This window comes from Ovis canadensis, chromosome 2, assembly GCF_042477335.2.
Source record: "Ovis canadensis isolate MfBH-ARS-UI-01 breed Bighorn chromosome 2, ARS-UI_OviCan_v2, whole genome shotgun sequence".
Classification (NCBI taxonomy): domain Eukaryota; kingdom Metazoa; phylum Chordata; class Mammalia; order Artiodactyla; family Bovidae; genus Ovis; species Ovis canadensis.
The window spans coordinates 155066464-155086904 of NC_091246.1; the positions used below are offsets into that span (position 1 = coordinate 155066464).

Here is a 20441-nt window from a genome sequence, read left to right on the forward strand (position 1 = left end):
TTACATTCCCACCAACAGTGTGGAAGTGTTCCTTCTTCTCTACACCTCCTTACAATTAAGCTTTAACTTTTATTTTCCTTCAAGTAGCTAAATCTAAAGATATTATGGAATATAGGGGTGGGCAGAAGAAACACTTCATCATTTTTTTCTCTAGAGATTTTTTTCATCATGTCAAAAATGTGCTGACATTGCTATGGCTATTATCAGCCTGTCCCCCCCTCTTTTCCTTTCATTTTCTTGCCTCAATTTCTTCTGCCTTGATTTTTCTTTTTCTTATGCCCTCCTGCACATTCTGCTGCTCTCCATCTTTTCTTCTATTTTATTTGCTCTCCTGATCTATTAATTGAGGTCAGAAGACCAGAAATAATGGCTTAAAAGTTAAGCTAAGTTTGTCTGGATTATTTGGTGCTGTTTCAAGTCCAACAAATACTTTTGATGATCTCATCTAGTATCTTCAGACTGTGTATCCAAGGTCCTCTGGTTCCTTACTTGTCTCCACCTTTGCATCAATCAGAGAAGTCCCCATGTTTTTATCTTCCTTTTAGAGTGAAATTTAGGTTCATTTTTTTAAGGGGGTTCTGTGATTATGTTTTTAGGTTGATATTATTGATCTACCTAAATGTTCTAACATTCTTCCACTGTGCTTCTAATCTCTGTTAGAGACCTAGAAGCAATTTTGAAAGAATGTCTTGTTTCCTAAATTAGCAGTGAAGTTGTTTCCAAGTTAGTGCTGAAGGGAAGCACCCAGTTGTAGGTAATGTGAGGTGAAAGTCATTCAGTCGTGTCCGACTCTTTGCAACCCCATGGACTGTACAGTCCATGGAATTTTCCAGGCCAGACTACTGGAATGTGTAGCCTTTCTTTTCTCCAGGGTGTCTTCCCAACCCAGGGGTCAAACTCAGGTCTCCCACATTGCGGGCAGATTCTTTACCTGCTGAGCCACAAAGGAAGTAGTTGTAGGTAATAAAATTCAGTAAAAATGCCGTCATCAGCCTGGGGGCAAGCTCCTGGAACAAGACAGTCACAATGTGCACACACACAGCTGCCTTCCCTGCCAGTGTCAAAGCACCGTGGCATTGTTCTCCTGTAAGTCAAACCCAGAGTCCATCTGAGCCCAGAGAGACCCCAGAGGCACTCAGACTGACCCTCAAAATGAAAGCTGTTATCTCTGCTCTAGAGAAAGTGGCCAGAGAATTTTGAATTCTCTTCAACTGAGAATAAATGTCTATTACCGCACCTAATACTGTATATAAAATCCTTTAAAAACCATTTGTGTTTCATAATGCTCCTCTTTCAGTGTAAAAAGACTTAAATGGCAGCTCCAACTGCTAAATTTTATATATTTTTAATTTAATTATTTTTTCTTATTGAAGGATAATTGCTTTACAGAATTTTGTTGTTTTCTATCAAACCTCAGCATGAATCAGCCATAGGTACACATATATCCCCTCCGTTTTGAATCTTCCTCCCATCTCCCTCCCTATCCCACCCCTCTTGGTTGATACAGAGTCCCTGTTTGAGTTTCCTGAGCCATACAGCAAGTTCTCCTTGGCTATCTATTTTATTTTATCTATTTTATAGTAATGTAAGTTTCCGTGTTACTCTTTCCATACATCTCACCCTCTCCTTCCCTCTCCCCATGTCCATAGGTCTGTTTTCTATGTCTGTTTCTCCACTGCTGCCATATAAATAAGTTCTTCAGTACCATTTTTCCAGATTCCATATATATGTGTTAGAATATGATATTTATCATACAACCTAAACGAGTCAGGGTATTCTGACTCTCGCTTAGGTTGTAATATCTTACCAAGTCTGCTTAACCTCTTTGTGCCTTAGCTCATCTGGAAAATGAAGCACTGAGCTCTATTAGACCCTAGATCTAGATCACAGTTGGGATCGCTCTCAAGTCTGAAGACCTAGAAGGATATGGTTTATATGTTATTGTATCATATGCTTCTGTTTTTCAAGTTTAAAAAATAATCACATATTGATGGTGATTTATATTGTGGGTAATAAGTAATGTCAAAATAATTGTGGAAAGTGACCTTGTTTTTTGTTGGTTCAAAAAGAAAATGATGCTTGGAAATACTATGCTACTCACTGTGAGCCTGGCTGGAATCCCCACAATCGTAATTGCTATAAACTTCAGAAAGAAAAAAAGACCTGGAATGAGGCTTTGCAGTCTTGCCAGTCCAACAACAGTGCATTAATAGACATAACTTCGTTAGCAGAAGTGGAGTTTCTTGTAACCCTCCTTGGAGATGGTGAGTGCCGAGTGTCTTTGGTTTAAGAGGTATATACATAGTAACTCTCTTTATTAGTAAAGTTGACAAGAAATTAAACTATTTTAAAGTGATTCTTTATGACACATACATCTGAAATTTCCAAATAATATACAGGCATGCAAATTCATTGAATTTTTACATAATACATATTAATAAACTTTGTAATATCTCACATATGCCAGATAAATTTGATTTAGGGGTTTGGGGGTTTTCTTTAAAGAGGAAAGGTAATTTCCTGAAACTTCTAATTTAAAAAACTTGAACCTGTAACTTAGTATAGTGGGTACTAGAGAGCAGTAATGTGCCGTGGCCACGTAATCCAAGCAATAAAGGAAGTTCCTAACAAAATCACTGAAATCATTGAGTAAATTGTTTTTAGCGGAAAGAATCCTCAGCATCTACTTATATGGCCCTTTAATGTTAGGTTTTAGTTTGGAGTGAAAACCAAACTCCTTGTCATTTTTCCTCACTCTGCACTGGGATGAAAGAATCCTGTGGCTGCCTCCATCTCAACAAGTCACTGGACACTCTCCCAGCCACCAGTGGTCTTTTCAACCCACCTAGACTGGCAAGCTTTATTTTATTTACTTTTCCAGACACCCCATTTCTCCCATTCAATGCTTCTAAGAGTTTCTGCTTTTTTTTTTTCCTAGTCAAAAGGAAAAAAAAAAAGTAAAGCTAGACATTATTAAAAGTTTTTTTTTACAAGACTTTTCAGACTTACTTTCCATACTGTAGCACAAACTAACTAGTGTTCCAGGAATCTGACTAGCTTAAGCTTTGTCCTTGCACGACTTTCACTGTCAGTCTGCCTTGCTCATAAACCTATATTGAGCAGATATGGATAGATGAATGGGAGAAAAGTTTAAGCAGGTGTTTTATAGCAAAACTTTAAACAGGTTTCTTTCCATGAAGAAACAAAGGAGCAATCACATGCAAAGTGGTATATACTGGTAACAGCCCCTCTGTGTTACTGCCTTTGCAGATACTAGGATTCTTGTAAGTAATTTACGTTAATCTCTTGCAGAAAATGCATCAGAAACATGGATTGGTTTGAGCAGCCATAAAATTCCAGTTTCCTTTGAATGGTCTAATGGCTCCTCGGTCACCTTTACTAACTGGCACACACTTGAGCCCCACATTTTTGCAAATAGAAGCCAATTGTGTGTCTCAGCAGAGCAATCTGTAAGTTGATTCGTTGTTCAATGCTCACTTCGCTGAACTTGTATTGAGAGCCACCTGGGCCAGGCACGTGGGCTGTGGCAGAGATGAACAGAGACACAACGCCTCCTCCTCCTGGGGCTTCCACACTAGGCAGTAAAACACACACACACTGAGAACACATGCTGGCTGTAGTTGTGATGATAGCTCTGAGGACATATGTTCAAGAGAATGAGAAATGTGGGTTGGGACAGCTTCTTCAGACAGGACAGTCAACAAAAGTTCTCTGAAGAGGTGGCATTTAATATAGGACCTGAAGAACAAAAAAGTCTCTTGAAGAGCAGGAGAACATTTCAGGCAGGGGACCCCGAAGGCAGGCCAAGGCTTGCCTTGTCTGGTAATCCAAACAGAGACCTGGGTAGTACGGCGGCATGAATGGTGAAAGGTGGTAGGAGATGGAGCAGGAAGAATGAGAAAATGTGAGGCTTATAGGCCTGGGACCCACTAAAGGGCTGCACGGAGATGAAGGCGTGATCTGATTTACATTTTTTTCTTTTTTTACAAAATTAAAAAGACTTTATTGCAAAATACAAATATTTGAATACATTTAAAATAAGTGTAGATTCATGACAATATTTCACAAATAACTGATTTTACTTAGTGGCTTATACCTAAGCCCTGTCTTTGCAGTCTTTGGTTTGAAGTATCATACATATATATATATATTTATTATTATTATTTTTTTTGGCTTGAGGATTCACCTCAGTTGACATCACACTCTTTTTTTTTTTCAGTTTTATTTATTTTTTACTTTACAATATTGTATTGGCTTTGCCATACATTGATACGAATCTGGCATGGGTATACATGTGTTCCCCATCCTGAACCCCCCTCCCACCTCCCCCCCAACTGTTTACATTTTAAGAGTAACTGTGGCTGCTCCACAGAGAACTGATTGGTGGTTTAGCCACTAAGTCGTGTCCGACTTGCGACCCCGTGGACTGTAGCCTGTCAGGTTCCTCTGTCCATGGAGTTCTCCAGGCAAGAATACTGCAGTGGGTTTCCATTTCCTTCTCCAAGAGATCTTCCTGACCCAGGGATTGAACCGGGTCTCCTGCACTGCAGTTTCTTTACCGTCGGAGCTACCAGGGAAGCCCCAGAGAACTGATCGGAGAAAGACAAAAGGGAAGAAGAAAGGCTGGTTTGGATGCTCTTCTTGTGGTTGAATTAGGGTAGTGAATGTGGAGACAAGAAGACAGATTCAAGGATCCTCTGTAAGACAGGGATTGTTGCTAGAATAGACGTAGAGGTGAGAGAGAGGTAGGTTTTTGGCTTGAGTACCCACTGTTTTGGTGGATGGTAGCACCATTGACCACTGGGTGAAGATGAAGGGAAGAACCAGGGAGCCAGGAAATTACTCTGATGGTTTTTAAACTCCATTATCTTCTTAACATAAAAGGGTTTCAACACTGTGTGTAACCTCTTTGAAAACTGTGAATTGATGGAAAAATCTTGCTCTTTTCCTCAACATGAATGAAATGGTCCCAGTGACCTTAACATCACGCTTATCCTTACTCTAGTCTCTCATTTATCTAAAACCTCTGATTATACAGAATTCATTTAATCTCAAGCTATTTGATGGTGTTTTTCAAAGTATGTTTAGAATAGACTTAATCTCTTTAACCAGATGGCTGCTGAACTCACTGGTGGAGTTTTGGGAGGTAACTGGGATCTGAGCAGTTTATTAAATGTTACTTAAGTAGCTTGACAAAGTGACTGTGCCAGCCAAACACAGGAAATGCCTAAGCACTTATTCTTATGGCACAGTCCATTGTTTTTACTTTCAAGGCTGCCACAGATACATGCAGTTACAATGATAGTACTCAGGCAGCGCTTCAGGGTCACGCCTGGCGGAGGCGATGACCTCTCTAAATGCTTGTCTTGGGTCTAACTCTCCTGAAAGCCACTATAGTATTTGAGGTTTTACTGGTTTATTAGTTTTGATATAATTAAAGGTGACCTTAATTTCCTATTGACATTCTCCTTTTTCATTTGACAGACGTGAGTATTTCACTTAGCATATTCACAGAACAGGAGCCCATTTGGACAGAGAAATTATTCTTAAGAGAGAAAAGATAGGTTCTAACATCACTGGATGTGTCAGGACCATGCTGCTGTAAGTGTGGTATTTTGTGGCCCCGTTTTAGCAACTCAGTAGCTGCTAAAATAGTAGATACATAAAAAGTAACATTCATTTCTTTGAAGTTGAGCTCAATATGAATGTAATTATTATAATTAACTAGTTACTAAACATGGCTGATACCTCAATTTGAATCTGAGAGCCTAGGAAACAATTCATTCATCTGTCCCTGAAACAGTTATTAAGCAACTACAGTGTGCCTGACACCATCTTAGAACTGAATGGTTTGCTGGAGACTCCATGGGAATGAGCTACAAAGCTGCTCTTATGAGTTAAGGTGTCACCTTCCTACGTGGTGTGTTTCTGAGGGTCATGGAAGAGGTGTCTATTCACCTAAATCCTTGCATGCCTGAGACACTAAAATTTCAACTGTGTGGTTTTAGTCTAAAGGTCTGATTGGTGTTAAAATAAAAAATCTCTTGACAGAATAAAATTTTAATCAGTTAGCAGTTATTGTATTTCATTATTAATGAAGGATATGAGAACAGCCTTCAGTAGAACTAAGAAAAGACATGCAGGCAGCAGGCTATTACTAAAAGAGGAAATGGAGTTGGGCTTTGGGAAATTCATGAAGAAGGGTGTCCGGGGTTGAACATGAAGTTCAGCTATGATAATGGTCTCTAAAGTGATTCATGGTGCCTTCCAGGCATTTCCCCAGCATCAGGGAAGCCCCAAAGCATTCAGTTTAACACCTAGAAGTGATCAGAGAGAAGCAGCAGTACTATCAGTTGGTCAGGGAAATAGTTTCATCCAAGTGGTTCTCAAAGTGTGGCCCCCAGACCAGCAGCATCAATATCACCAAAAAACCTGTTAGAAATGCAGATTCTCAGGTCCCACCTAACTTACTGAATGAGACACACGGATCCCAGTCATCTGTGTTTTAATAACCCAGGTAATTTTGGTGCACACTAAAGACTGAGAATCACTACCTATCCCATCTTTTAAAAACAAAAACTGAGATCAGCTTAATGTAAAAGCCAAACCTCTCTCTCACATGTCGGGAATCAACCCAAGATCCTAACACATTATGCCATGCTGAAACACGCATTAATCATCTTTTAATCCAAAATAATTAACACTGACTATCATCATCAGTAATGGAGTGCATTCATTCATCCTGTATCGTTTTCCCCCTAGGAGGGACACTGGAAAGTTAAAAATTGCGAAGAAACACTTTTTTACCTTTGTAAGAAAGCAGGCCTTGTCCTTTCTGACACTGAATCTGGCTGTCAAAAGGTAAGAGCTGTGAACACTGCAGGGACTTCATAACTAGAATGATTTATCCACCATCAAATTAAAGTAAATCTCTTTTTCCTGCCTTGGCTACCTTTTTCCTCTTTCCCCTCTCTCCCTTCCTTCCTGCTTTTCTTCCCTCCTTTTTTTCTGAATGGGCTATTGCAACAAATCAGACAATTATCAGCTAGAACCACTCAAAAGATTTACAGCTCTGTGAAGGATTGTCTTAGCATCCTCTTCCACCCAAGACAAATTTTCTTTTGAGATAAGAAATGGAAATGATCTTGTTCTACCATCTTTACAAACAATGCTGTCATGGGATGCCCTGACTCACACGTGGCTTTCATTGTCTTCCAATGAAGACTATCAGAGTGAAAGCAAAAGCATTCCTTTAAGTCAGAGTGACCTTCTGCACTCAGAGTCCAGCCTTCTTTTTCACTTTTCTTAAACTTGAATAATTGAATAAAATACAATAACAAAGAGAAATGTATGTTTGCAATTATTATTATAATATTATACATCACATTATATTATTAAAATATATTATTTACTATAAAATATAATATTCATAAACATTACAAATAATAGCTATTTATTAACAAATATTAACATATTTATTAATATATAATAGAATACATTTATTATTATTTATGTGTGTGCTCAGTCGTGTCCAACTTTTTGCAATCCCATGAACTGTAGCTCGCCAGGCTCCTCTGTCCATGGAATCTTCCAGGCAAGAATACTGGAGTGGGTTGCCATTTCCTACTCAAGGGGATCTTCCACCCAGGGCTCAAACTCATGTCTCTTGCGTCTCCTACATTGGCAGGTGTGTTCTTTAACACTGTGCCACTTGGGAAGCCCCCCCACCCCGCCGGTATATTATTTAGGAAAAAGGTAAAAAATACTTTATTATTTTAAGTAATAAGCTATTTTTGGTATTTGAACTGTTTTCAGTACTTAAAGAATAAAAACATACTTAATACTTTAGGTTTAAACTTTAAAGACAGAAAATAAATGTTTAAACTGTTCTAAATTTCTTAAAGTACATTCAATATTCTGTAGTAAGGTACCAAAAATTTACCTATCAGTGTCCTTAGCACATGTGTTCTCTCTTCGTGTGTCTCTCTGTATCTCTGTCTCTCTCTCACATGCACACACACCTAAAAATTCTAAATTTAACTATTGGAAATTTTTATTCCGTGAATCTCAAAATGTTCACAAATATGGTTCTTATGCAGTTCTCTTCTAATTATTTTCTCTTCTAATCCAATTCTAATTAAATGATGACCCATCTCTCCAGAAACTACATTTGATTCATTAATCAATGTATAAGTATATTAATCACTCTTCATACATTAGCTGAACAACACATGTGCCATAGCTGACATGTGACCAAACATTTGTCCTAATGACTACAATTCCTGAATTAGTTATAGCTGATCTCTAATCTCTATCTGATTAGAAATATTGAAAAAAAATCTGTTTTACAATGGCTTTCAAGGCAACTCAACTGTTTAATTTGTGTTGAAAGAGTAATTAACTTCTTACCCGGCAGAAACAATTGATGTTCTATTTAAACTTTCATACACTGCTTTCCTCTTTCTGACCAATGTTACCAATATTTAAGGATTCTGAGTTCAGAGCCAGTTTTTTAATTTTATGGCAAAATTTAATTAATTTCTTTATGTACCTACCTACAAATATAGTTTTGAAAGTTCTTTTCTTTTAGCTAATTGCTTTAATGCAATTCTTTCAACAGTCTGCACATGCAAAATCACTCATAAAATAAGTCTCGATAATTTCAGAGCAGAAATTTAACGAGATTTTTATTCCCTTCTGAGTTACTTTTAGGGGACTTGGTAATAAGAGCAATTGTTTCAGTACTGGCAACATCATCATTTCATTTAAAATAAAATGCCACCTCATGGACAAAGGATATTCACAAATACAATCAATTATTCTTCCCACTTTTATTGTGTGGACAAAGGCTTGTGGCAAAGAGTCTTTGTTTTTCTGGTTATTATTATGCCACATTCCACCCCCCTCTCATTTTCTTAGAGGCTGTTCAGTTCTTGGTTGTATTTTGGTTTGTTTATTTTGCTAAGCAGCCTGTGATCTAAAAACCACTAATGAATAAGGAGTACTTTGTCAGAAAGGTCAAATTGTCAGCCTTCCTCCTCCTGTCCTTCCAAATACAAAAGCAGTCTAACCTCCCTGCCCCGACTGGAGTGATCCATGGAGGGGTTCTGGCTGACGCTGTCAATTACTCACACGGATAAGACTGAGAAGTTAAGGGAATGAGTTCTGAGCACAACCTGGCCGGCTAGATGTGGCACTGCTGTCTGATCCATACCTCATTTAATAATGTTTTGAACTAAAATAGCTTATTTCTAAAGTAAGATTTTTCCCTCATTTAATGCAAGATCGAGACCTTTACCAAGTAGTATGGCAGAAATCATTTTATATGTGGTTAATATCTGGCAAGCATTGGTGTGACGCAGAATGAAGTGTATTTTAAAACTGGTGAATACATAAAAATAGATTGATAGAAGGGATGTGATTTTATAATATTGGAAGAAAATAACTAAAATAGCTTGGTTGAAATATAGAAGACTAATGACAATGTGTCTCCTGTATCATATGCTTTTAAAGAATAAGCCACCCTTCTTCACTCCCAGGACTGAGCCATACACCTTTGTCATTTTTGTCTGGGTGAAAAGCTTGTTTGCTTTCTCTGTAAATGGATAGCCAATTGATTTAGGAATAATCTTCACCAAAAAAGTATTTTAGCCAATATCTATTTGGAAGCTTGATGACCCAGATAAGACCGTCCTGGATTGCACCAAAATTAGATTCCAAACCAGCTTATCCATTAGTCTGACTTTGTTTGAGTCCCTAATCTCAGTGAATCTCAGTCGGATAACATAAAATAAGCAATATGCAAGAAACTTAAAAAAAAATACAGTATACTCTTATATAGATCATATGTCCTCTTTGCTCATACTGAGCTCCTGGCCCTATTCTAGGGTTTCTGCTGACTGTGTCTTCCTTTGATTCTCAGAACACCTCCATGGATACTATTATTATCCCTATTCATAGAGGGAAAAACTGAGACATGGAGAGATTAAATAAGGCCACATGGTGGTGCAACCAGAATTCAAATCTATGCATTTTGTCCTCAAAGCCAACACTTCCGGCTTTTACCATGCCTCAGGAAATAATTACATGAAATCCTATAAGTCTGAACAGACTGTGTGTGCGCGTGCATGTGTGTGTGTGTGTATGTGTGTGTGTGTGTTAGAGAGAGATCTCACGTGAACATCCTTTTATTTCCATTTGCTTTTAAGGTTTTGGGCATAAAGATTTTAAATCAGTTCATTAGGCTTTATGAATTAATTAAATAAATATAAAAGTGGCTGTAGCTAATGGCATTACCATTAGAAAGATATCAAAGACATCAAGACAAACATTCAAGTCTTAAGTTTTGAGAGGGTCAGAGAAAAAAGAGGTAAATGAGAATACACTGAAAAATATTTTACTTTTCAACTAAATCAGTTGTGTCTTTAATTTTCCTTTTTCTTGTTTAAGGGATGGGAGAGACACGGTAAATTCTGTTACAAAATTGACACAGTCCTTCGAAGCTTTGACCATGCCTCCAGTGGTTACTACTGTCCTCCTGCGCTTATAACCATTACAAACAGGTAAAATTGAAATTTTCTATCAGAAGCATACTGCTTTTTTGACATAAGGGCTCTTGGAATGATAGAATGTAATCACAATCAGTAACTTGTGAAAATCTAAAAGGTACCATGCAATAGAATATTAAATTATTTAAATTATTGATTTAGATGAATTTAAACCATACAATGTTATTCTTACATTGATTTTTGAGGAACAAATCTTTCCATGAAGATTTATTATCTAGCTTTGCTAATATATTCAGTTGTATGTATATTTTATCTAAGTCCCTATAATAGGCAAGAAATCTGTTATTTAAATATGAAGTATTTTTTAACATAATATATGTATCATGTGGAGTTTTTTTTTTTAATAACAAAAGTAAGTAAAACTGTAGAGGATTTTCAAATGCTTCTCCATTGCTTCTCTGGTCTGCGTTTGCTTAGATTTGGATTTCTCTGTGCACAGATGTCTGTGCAGAGAGACACTGTGCCCTTTTCACACTCCATACAGTTTGCAACATGCTGCAGAAGAGTAGCAGGAGATAAAAGTACCGACATCAGAAGTGACCTCAGTGTCACTATCAATGCCAGGAGGACAGTGAGAGCTGGGAGACTGACTCCTCCAGGCAGAAGACAGAAGCAAGGCAGAACTCTTCAGTGGTTCCACGGGAAACTATACCCACCAAGCTAGTTAACTTGCTTTTCTACTGAGGTCATTGCCTTTAAAAATATCTGTTGGAGACCAGGAAACAGAACAACTGATGCTCTGGTTTTATCTAGAGACCCTTCATATGCAGGTCTAAACTGTAGGAGGAATTCTAGGTGCTTTCTCTGTTCACCCCACATGGGAAGTCAACATTCAAAGCCATTAGTCTTTTTTTTTTTTGTCTTAAATATTTATTTATTTATTTGACTGCACTGGGTCTTAGTTGCAGCATGTGGGATCTAGTTTCCTGATTAGGGATCAAATCCAGCCCCCCTGCATTGACAGCACAGTCTTAGCTACTGGACCCACCAAGGAAGTCCTTTCTCCTCTCACCTCTTACCTTCTTTCCCAGTCTTCCCTCCAAACAAATGCACAAGAGTGCAGACACACACACACACACACACACACACAGGAACAGACTGACTGCATTTGGCAAAATTGCCTGGTGAAACATCTGATACTCAGGAGACCCTTTTATGGGGTACAGCACCACCTCTGATGTATCTCAGTGTTGTTTTTAGTTCTGCTTTTCTCCTTCCCAGAATAGCTACCAAGGCAGAATGAAGTCTTTATCCTTAGCCTTGTTCAATCCACCCACAAGTTTATGAGAGAGCCTTGGGCTGAAAGTCCTCCAGCCAGTAGGTCAGCACTGGGCTTTATTCAGGAGCCTGACCAATGAAGTTATGCTCTTTCAATAATTATAGTCAAATGCTTTTCACTGAAGAAAAAGGTCTAATTCTTTCACCTCTTTTTATATCTTATTCTTCCATTTTTGTATCTTTCACACACCTGGCACTGTGTTAATTACTTTTCATATGTTATCTGACCATGCAAAAAGTCAACAGTCAAGAGTTTATTAGAAAATTACTTATTGACTGTCTATATTAAACACCAGCATGCTATACAAAAAAATAAGTAAAAATAAAAGGCACCACTTGCAGGCCAGCAGCTAAAGAGTTTGAACATAGATGCCTGAAACAAGAGAAGAAGGTGAAGTAACACAATAAATGGATAAACTCAAAGTGACATTACCGATAACTCGCAGTGCTAAAGTAGACCAAGTAAGGCAGAAATCTGTTAGAATTCAAACACTTCATTTTGAATTGAACCTTTTGGGGACCTCATGCAAAGGGCAGAAAGTGTCTGGGAAAAAAACATACTCTGTTTCATTTCCTCCAAATCTGGATACAAGGGTATGCTGTGAATACTATAAATTTTTTCTTTGATAAACTGTATTGAATAGCCAAAGCTAATCTATAGTCCAACCCTAGAGCAGATTCAGATTTGGATGCATTTATTTCCATCCCCTCCTCGACCTCTTAGGCCCCTCAGGTGACCTTTCACTGGCATGCCACTCAGTCACCAGTCCGCCCCACCATGTACTACATGTTCATTCCAATGAGCCAGGCCTCCCAGGTAGCTTGCGTGCATGTACACTGCCCTGCAAACATGTCTATATCCAAAGCAGTGACTCCAACATGGGACACGGGAGTTGAGGAGAGGAAAGGAGGGCCTCATGCTCTTGATTTTTACCCACTGAGACCTTATCAGTTAAGAAATGAAGACCCACGCCACACCATTCTTTAGTGTTGTTGCTGAGTCTTCGTGGCTGGCGGGCTTTCTCTCGCTGCAGATGGCTGGGGTCACTCTAGCTGCGGTGTGCTCTCGGGCTCTAGAGTGCTGGCTCAGTAGTTGTGATGCACGGGCTTAGTTGCCCTGCGGCCTGTAGGATATTCCTGGATCAAGGATCAAACTTTGTGTCTCCTGCACTGGAACACAGACTCATCCACTGAACCACCAGGGAAGTCCACCATACTGTTCTTTGAATAACAATACACCTTTGAATATTTTTCAACAGCATGTTTTGTCTGAGAAGGTTGGGCAGTAGATGGACTGTCTCCTCTGAGTACCCTCTGGCAGCCTGGGTAATCATTTTCTTCCGTTGCTGATTTCCTGTTTGAGTTAAGACACTCCTGTCACTCACCGGTACCCAAGCTTGTAGTTGCTAATTGATTTTCCACTCTTCTGCACAATTGAGCGACAGATTTGATGGGCACAATTAGAACCACCTGCTACAAATTACGTATTTCTTTTGTTATCGAGGCAACTGCTCCTGGTTTAGGACTTTTAACACTTTGTAGAATAGAGAGGGGAAGAAAAATGAATCCTTACTGATGAATAACAGAATTTTATTTGCTTGCTGTTAGAAAAATTTTTGAGGCCTGGCCACTTTGCTTTCAGACAGACCACAGATGCAAAACTTGAGTTCCAAAGTTACCTTGGATAATTGTCTAAATGCATATATATCTAAACCTTGAATCCATCAGCCATGGAATATTTGTACAAAATAATCCAAAACACATTCGATTTTGAGAATTTTGCCCAAAGTGAGAAATGCTGCAATATCTCATTTTCTCCTACAATTAAATATGCATTATTTGCAAGCATTTTTACAGTCCTGCCATATTCTTGCAACCACAATATCCTCCAAACACTTTTACAGTTAACTTTTGTGTGTGGCAAAATATACATAATATAAAGCTTTATCAATTTAACCATTTTAAGTGTATGGCTCAGTAGCGTTAAGTACATTCATTTTATTACAGAATCATCACCACCATCCAGCTCCAGAATATTTTTCATCTTCCCAAACTGAAATTTTGTATTCACTAAATACTAACTCCCCATTTCCCCTACCCCAGCCTTTAGCAACCACCATTCCACTTTCCATATCTATGAAGTTGACTGCTCTAGTTACCTCATAACTGGAACCACACAGCAGTTATTTCGCTTAGCCTAATGTCCCCTGTTGTTGTTTAGTTGCTAAGCTGTGTCTGATTTAGTAACTCCATGGACTGTAGCCCACCAGGCTCCTCTGTCCATAGGATTTCCCAGACAGAGGTAGGAGTGGGTTGACATTTCCTTCTCCGGGGCATCTTCTCAACTCAGGGATCAAACCCACATCTTCTGCATTGCAGGCAGATTCTTAACCGCTGAGCCACTAGGGAAACCCATAATGGCTGCTAGGTTGCTCCATATTACAGCGCGTGTCAGAGTTGTTTTCTTTTCGAAGGCTGAAAACATTCTATAGCATGTATATTCTACATTTTGTTTGCCCGTCCAACCACTGATAGAGAAGAGATGCTTCTATTTTTGACTACTGTCAACAACGCTGCTGTGACTATGGATGTCCAAGTATCACCTAAGTCCCTGCCTTCAATTACTTTGGGTGATACACCCAGAAGTGGGACTTCTGGATCATGTAATAATTCTATGTTTAAGTTTTTGAGGAATACCCATACTGTTTTCCATGGGAGCTTCATTTTACATTCCCACCAGCAATGCACAAGAATTCCAGTTCCTCTACATCCTGACAAAAACTTGTTTTCTGTTTTTACATAATAGTCATCCTAATGAGTGTGAAGTAGTATCTCATTGTGGTTTTGATTTGCATTTTCCTAATGATTAGTGATGCTGAGCATCTTTTCATGTGCTTACTGACAGTTTATATCTCCTTTGGAGAACCATCTATTCAAGTCTTTTATTAGTTTTTGAATTAGAGTGTTTGTTTTCTGTCACTGATTTGTAGTTCTTTATATACTCTGGATATTAATTGCTTATCAGATACATAATTTGCAAATACTTTCTCCTATTTGTGGGTTGCCTTTTATTCTGTTGAATTGTCCTTTCATATGCAAAAGTTTAAATTTTGACTAAGTCCAATTTATTCTTTCTTATTTAGTGGCCTGTGCTTTTCAGTGTTTTATCCAAGAAATTACTGCTATACTCCCTGTCATGAAAAAATTTCCCCTATGTTTTCTTCTAAGAATTTTAGTTTTAGCTCGTATCTTTAGGTCTTTGATCTGCTATGTAAATGGTGTAGGCTGAGTCCAGGTACATTATTTTGTAGGTGGATACCCACTTTTCCTAACATTGTTATTGAAAAGACTGTCCTTTCCTCAATGAATGGTCTTGGCAACCTTGTGGAAAATCATTTGACCATACATGCAATTGTTTATTCCCAGATTCTCTATTCTGTTCCATTGCTCTATATGTCTATCTTTATGCCAGTATCACACTGTTTTGATTACTGTACTTTTTAGTAAGTTTTGAAATCAAGAAGTATAAGGTCTCCAACTTTGTTCTTCTTTTTCATGTTTGTTTTTGCTATTAGAAGAGACTGTGTTTGAGATTCTGTATGAATTTTAAGATAGATTTTCTACTTCTGTAAAAGATAAATCAGGATTTTGACAGGATTGCATTCAATCTATAGGTCACCTTGGGTAGAATGGCCATTTTAACAATAAGTCTTCCAAACCACGAAGATGGAATGTCTTTCCATTTATTTGTGTCTTCTTTAATTTTATCATTTTCAGTGTACAAGTCTTTTGCCTCCTTAGTCAAGTTCATTCCCAAATGTTTTATTATTTTTGATGCTGTTATAAATGGAATTGTTCTCCTTTCCATATTTTTCACTGTTAGTATCAATAAATAAAAATGCAACTGATTTTTGTGTGTTGACTTTGTATCCTGCAACTTGCTGAATTCATTGATTAATTTAACAGTTTTCTTTTTGGTAGAATGCAGTTCAATTTCTTTTAAAAAACACATTTTTGTGACTATTTTTTAAATTACACAGTAGAAACATTCTCATTGCATTTTTAAATTAAAATTTAATGTTCAGCACCATGAACAACAGATTCTTCTCAAGGTGATGGAAATTTAAGATATACCTTTTTTTTTTCTCATTTTCATTGGAAATAAACATTTGATTTCTTGCTTTTTTAAGGGGTTGATGGTGAAATTTTGTTCTGATTTTAAGAAGTATTTGCCTACAAAACTTGATTTTATAATTAGGTATATACATAAGCAAAATATTTTATCATTGTCTTTCTAAAGAATAATAATTTTTACTGAATACTCTAAAGATAACTAGTTCAAAAAATATATAAAAATATGTGCATGTGGTTATTTTTTTCTTAAATCATAATATTTGAGTTAACCTCAGTGAAACCAGATAAAAAGTCCAAATGTTATTAATCCTTGGAATATTCTCAAATGAAGAATTCTGAAAGAAAGGGCCAGAAAAGACTTTGAAAGGTCATCCACTCTATTACCTAAAGCTAGAGTTTTCACAACCCTATAAGTGTTTGAAACCAAACAGTGAGTGATAAAGAATGTAAAATGATCTCTGTTTCTTTATCAGTTGGAAACAGACACTCAAGAGACTGCATGCTATTTTTCAGGGTTAATTTCTTAGAGTACATGGTTTAGGAAAAAGATATAGTTGCTGAATTTCCCTATTAATAATCCCATTTTCTAAATTGGACCAGAAAACTAGATTCCTGTTTTTATCTGAAGGTTATGGTGGCTCAGATGGTGAAGAATCTACCTGCAATGCAGGAGACCTGGCTTTGATCCTTGGGTCACTTCTGGTTCTTCCACAGCCTTACCTGGCCCCAGTCTTAGCACCATGGATTCTGGAAGCGGGGGTAAGGACAGAGGCTCAGCCAATAAATGGAGCCTCTTTGGACCAAGATCCTTCCAGAGGCCAATGGAAGTGATGCGCACACAAGCCACCCAAAGGGTCAAGGAGCCAGCAACTTTCAAGCCGCCCAAGATGGATATCCCAGTGATAGAAGGGACAACACAGCTGCCACAGGCCCACAATCTCAAACCCCGGGACTTGAATGTTCTCACACCCACTGGCTTCTAGAGCTTTCTGTCCTGAGGACCCTGCATCAGGGTATCGAGCCCAGCTCCTTTTTACCTTGGCTCTTCCCTGGTGGCTCAGATGGGAAAAGCCTTTGCCTGTAATGTGGGAGACCTGGGTTCGATCCCTGGGTCAGGAAGATCCCCTGTAGAAGGAAATGGCAACCCACTCCAGTACTTTTGCCTGGATAATTCCATAGTTAGAGGAGCCTGATAGGCTACAGTCCATGGGGTCACAAAGAGCCAGACACAACTGAGCAAATAACACTACTATAGGATTTAATATATGAGTAGTATATGTAACTGCTTAAATGGTATATCTGCCAATTTAAAAAGCAAATTTGTATTGCTCTGAGCAATGATAAATTGTTGTAAAATAGCAAATCAGAGTAGACTAAATGAATCTAAAACAGGGGACCAAAGTAAAGTGTTGTCATCAATAATGATACCAGAGGCCAAGCTCGCAGACACCACTCTCTCTCTCTCTCCATTATCTGATAAATGCTGTGGTACAAGGTAATAGAAGCAGCAGCAATATTCCCTGGGTTTAGGACCAGCACAGTGACTAGTGGTCCTGACCGTAGCCTCCATGGTGCAGAGCCCTTCTGGCCTCCTAGCATTGCAGTTTCAGGCACCATCTGGCATGATAGTAATGCTAGTCTCCCTTGGAAGGGAGAAGGAAAAGCAGATCTTATGTTATGAGAGCATTAACTACTGAAAGTCTAGGAAAAATTACAACAGCATCTAGATAGTATTTACTTTTATATACCTTCTTTTTGAAGCGTATTTTATGTAAGTTTCTGCCACTGCAATCTGATTTAAAAAATAACTTCAATAAATTCAAGTGTATGCCTTTTAGATTATCAATAGAGTAGCTGCAGAAAATACTAAAGGATACGGTTTGCAAGATGAGTGTCATGGATGCTTGAATCTCTGTTGCTGGTGATGCTTATAAGGCAGTTAAAAAGTTTGCTTCTCTGTGTTCTTTTCTCTTTCCCTCCCGTTATTTCCCTTGAGACTCCTTTATTCCTGAATGACCCCATTAACTTCCCTTAGCAAGATAAAGATGCACCATAATAAAAAAAAATCCAAAATTGGATGAAAAAGCCTAATTTTGCTCTTCTCCTTTGCTCTCTCCTTTGGTAATTTCATCAGGCCTTTCCTCTCCCAATGACTTGGCGGGTCTGGCCGAAAGTTACCATTGTTTGAAAGGTGTTTCTTCAAAACAATATGTGTATTTAAAGTAAAGTTTTCAAGCTGGTTTCCAACTTAGCTTAAAATTTCAATGCTGGTTAAATTTTAATCCATGTTTCTGTCAAGCATGTATACAAATTTTCTAGATTCCCTCTTTTGATGCCTTCGTGGTGAGGAGGGAGCGGTGCCATCAGTCAGTGAACACTAATTCATTCAGCTGTTTGGGGAAATATAGTGGGTGTACTTCTCTGGATTAGTTCCTAGTGTTTTAAATTTTTCTTCAGTGAATAAGCACATCTGAACACATTTGAATAAGCCAATGACTCCATGCGCCTGTGCACAAACGGATTTGGGAGACGTAATTGCTACTCCAATTTCTGTTCCATTCTTACCAGGCAAGTGTGGTGAGTGGGTGCAAGTGAACTCTATCAGCAGATGCTCATTCAGAAGAGCAGAATATTCTTCCTTCTCCCCCAACCCCCCGGAGCCAGCTCCCCACCTCATGCACATTTACAGTATGGTGTGTGCTGTGTGGCCTAATTACACCACAGGGCACAGGTTGCACCAAGAAATGCATTGCTAGCATTCTGGCCTTCACAAGCCACACTATGAAGCTGGAACTGGACTCTGTTCCTTGAAAGAACTGAGCACCAGCTTTGAGGATCAGATTCTCCTCACTCATATATTTCTGGGAATTGCACTTCTGTTTGGCATTTATTAGCCATGTTCGGGGTCTTTGAGTATTTTTCTGTCCCATATTCTAAAGAATTCATGAGAAATGCTTACTCTGGTGCCATTCTGTGCACCTCATTATGTTTTAATGACATTTTTTATTGCCCAGAAACTTACTATAATCATTTCCTTTTCCCCCTTTAAGGTTTGAACAGGCTTTTATTACCAGTTTGATCAGTAGTGTGGTAAAAACGAAGGACACTTATTTTTGGATCGCTCTTCAAGATCAAAATAATACAGGAGAATATACTTGGAAGATGGCAGGGCAGAAGTTGGAGCCGGTCAAGTACACACACTGGAACACACGTCAGCCCCGTGAGTAGAGGGCACCGTCACACCACTTTTCCCTCCTGTTTTCTTTACCCCCGGATTCCATCCACTGTGTGGTCCACCTCCTTTGAGTCTTCCTTAGTGTTTTCTTAAGGCATAAATCAACTAAAACAATTACCACAGGTTCTCAGGGGGTGATATATGGCTGATCATTTTTAGAAGTATAATCCATATGAGTCATTTGACAAGTTCAAGGTATAAATTCATTGCTCAAGATCACACATGCCTTTATTAGCAGAAGTCCAGTTTCTCCCTCCTAAAATCTCTTCCCCATCCGCCCTCATTGTCTAAGAATCCTAGGGGCTTAATCAATCCAGAAAAGTCCTTTATACTTCAAACAGAGTGAATGGGCACATTTGAGCACATCTAATACATTCACAGTCAATGCCAGGTGACTTTGCTGTGAAATGTTAGTTAGGTAACATTCTTGCTAGTCCATCTCCTCCATGGATTTCTGTGGTACCTGAGCTGGGATTTCAGTTACAGGTCTATTAATTCTTCACTTTCTTATGGTCAGCTCTGGATCCCAAAGTATGAAACTGTACCAGAGAAGCTAATGGTTTTAGCCACAATCTACACTAGAATCAGCCCCTGCAGACCAAGCTTTTAGGTCACTGTGTTAATCTTAGGCCACCAACCTAGATCCAACACACCTTTATCTCAGTGTGAGCCGTTTGGATGCCTTGCTCCCTTTCTTGCCCGTGGATCTCCAACAAGCCTACCCCAGACAACAGGCAATAGGTTACCTTCAAATCTGTATCTGGAGGAAATGAGTTAAAGGCCTCAAGCTCTTCCCTGAGGAAAGATAACTATTATTATAATATTATAATAATTGCTATTATATATCAAATATGTAACAAAAATTAGTCAGAGGACTAAATACTAATTAAACAATATTTTTAGAGTGGTTCAAAAACTAAGATCCAAGTATGTTGTCTACAAAAATCCCACTTTAAATATAAAGACACATGTAGATTAAAAGTAAAGGGATAAAGATATTATGCTAACATTAATCGAAAGAAAGTAAAAATAGCTATATTAATTTAACACAGAGCAGACTTCAGAACAAGAAAATTTTCCAGGGATAAAAATGGACACTACATAAAGATAAAGGAGTCAGCACTAAAGAAGACATAACAGTCCTTAATGTGTATGTACTTAACAATAGAATAGCAAAATATATGAGGGAAAACTGATGAAACTGT

At 38.3% G+C, this 20441-nt stretch overlaps 1 protein-coding gene across 1 annotated transcript in view; it reads left to right on the forward strand.

Annotated features, from left to right (window-relative positions):
• Positions 1-20441, forward strand: part of PLA2R1 (phospholipase A2 receptor 1) — a 126505-nt gene that overhangs the window by 42802 nt on the left and 63262 nt on the right. Inside the window, 5 exon segments of the mRNA XM_069577407.1 lie at positions 2070-2264; positions 3313-3470; positions 6784-6882; positions 10471-10583; positions 19052-19221. Of these exon segments, the coding sequence (XP_069433508.1) occupies positions 2070-2264; positions 3313-3470; positions 6784-6882; positions 10471-10583; positions 19052-19221 (735 nt within the window).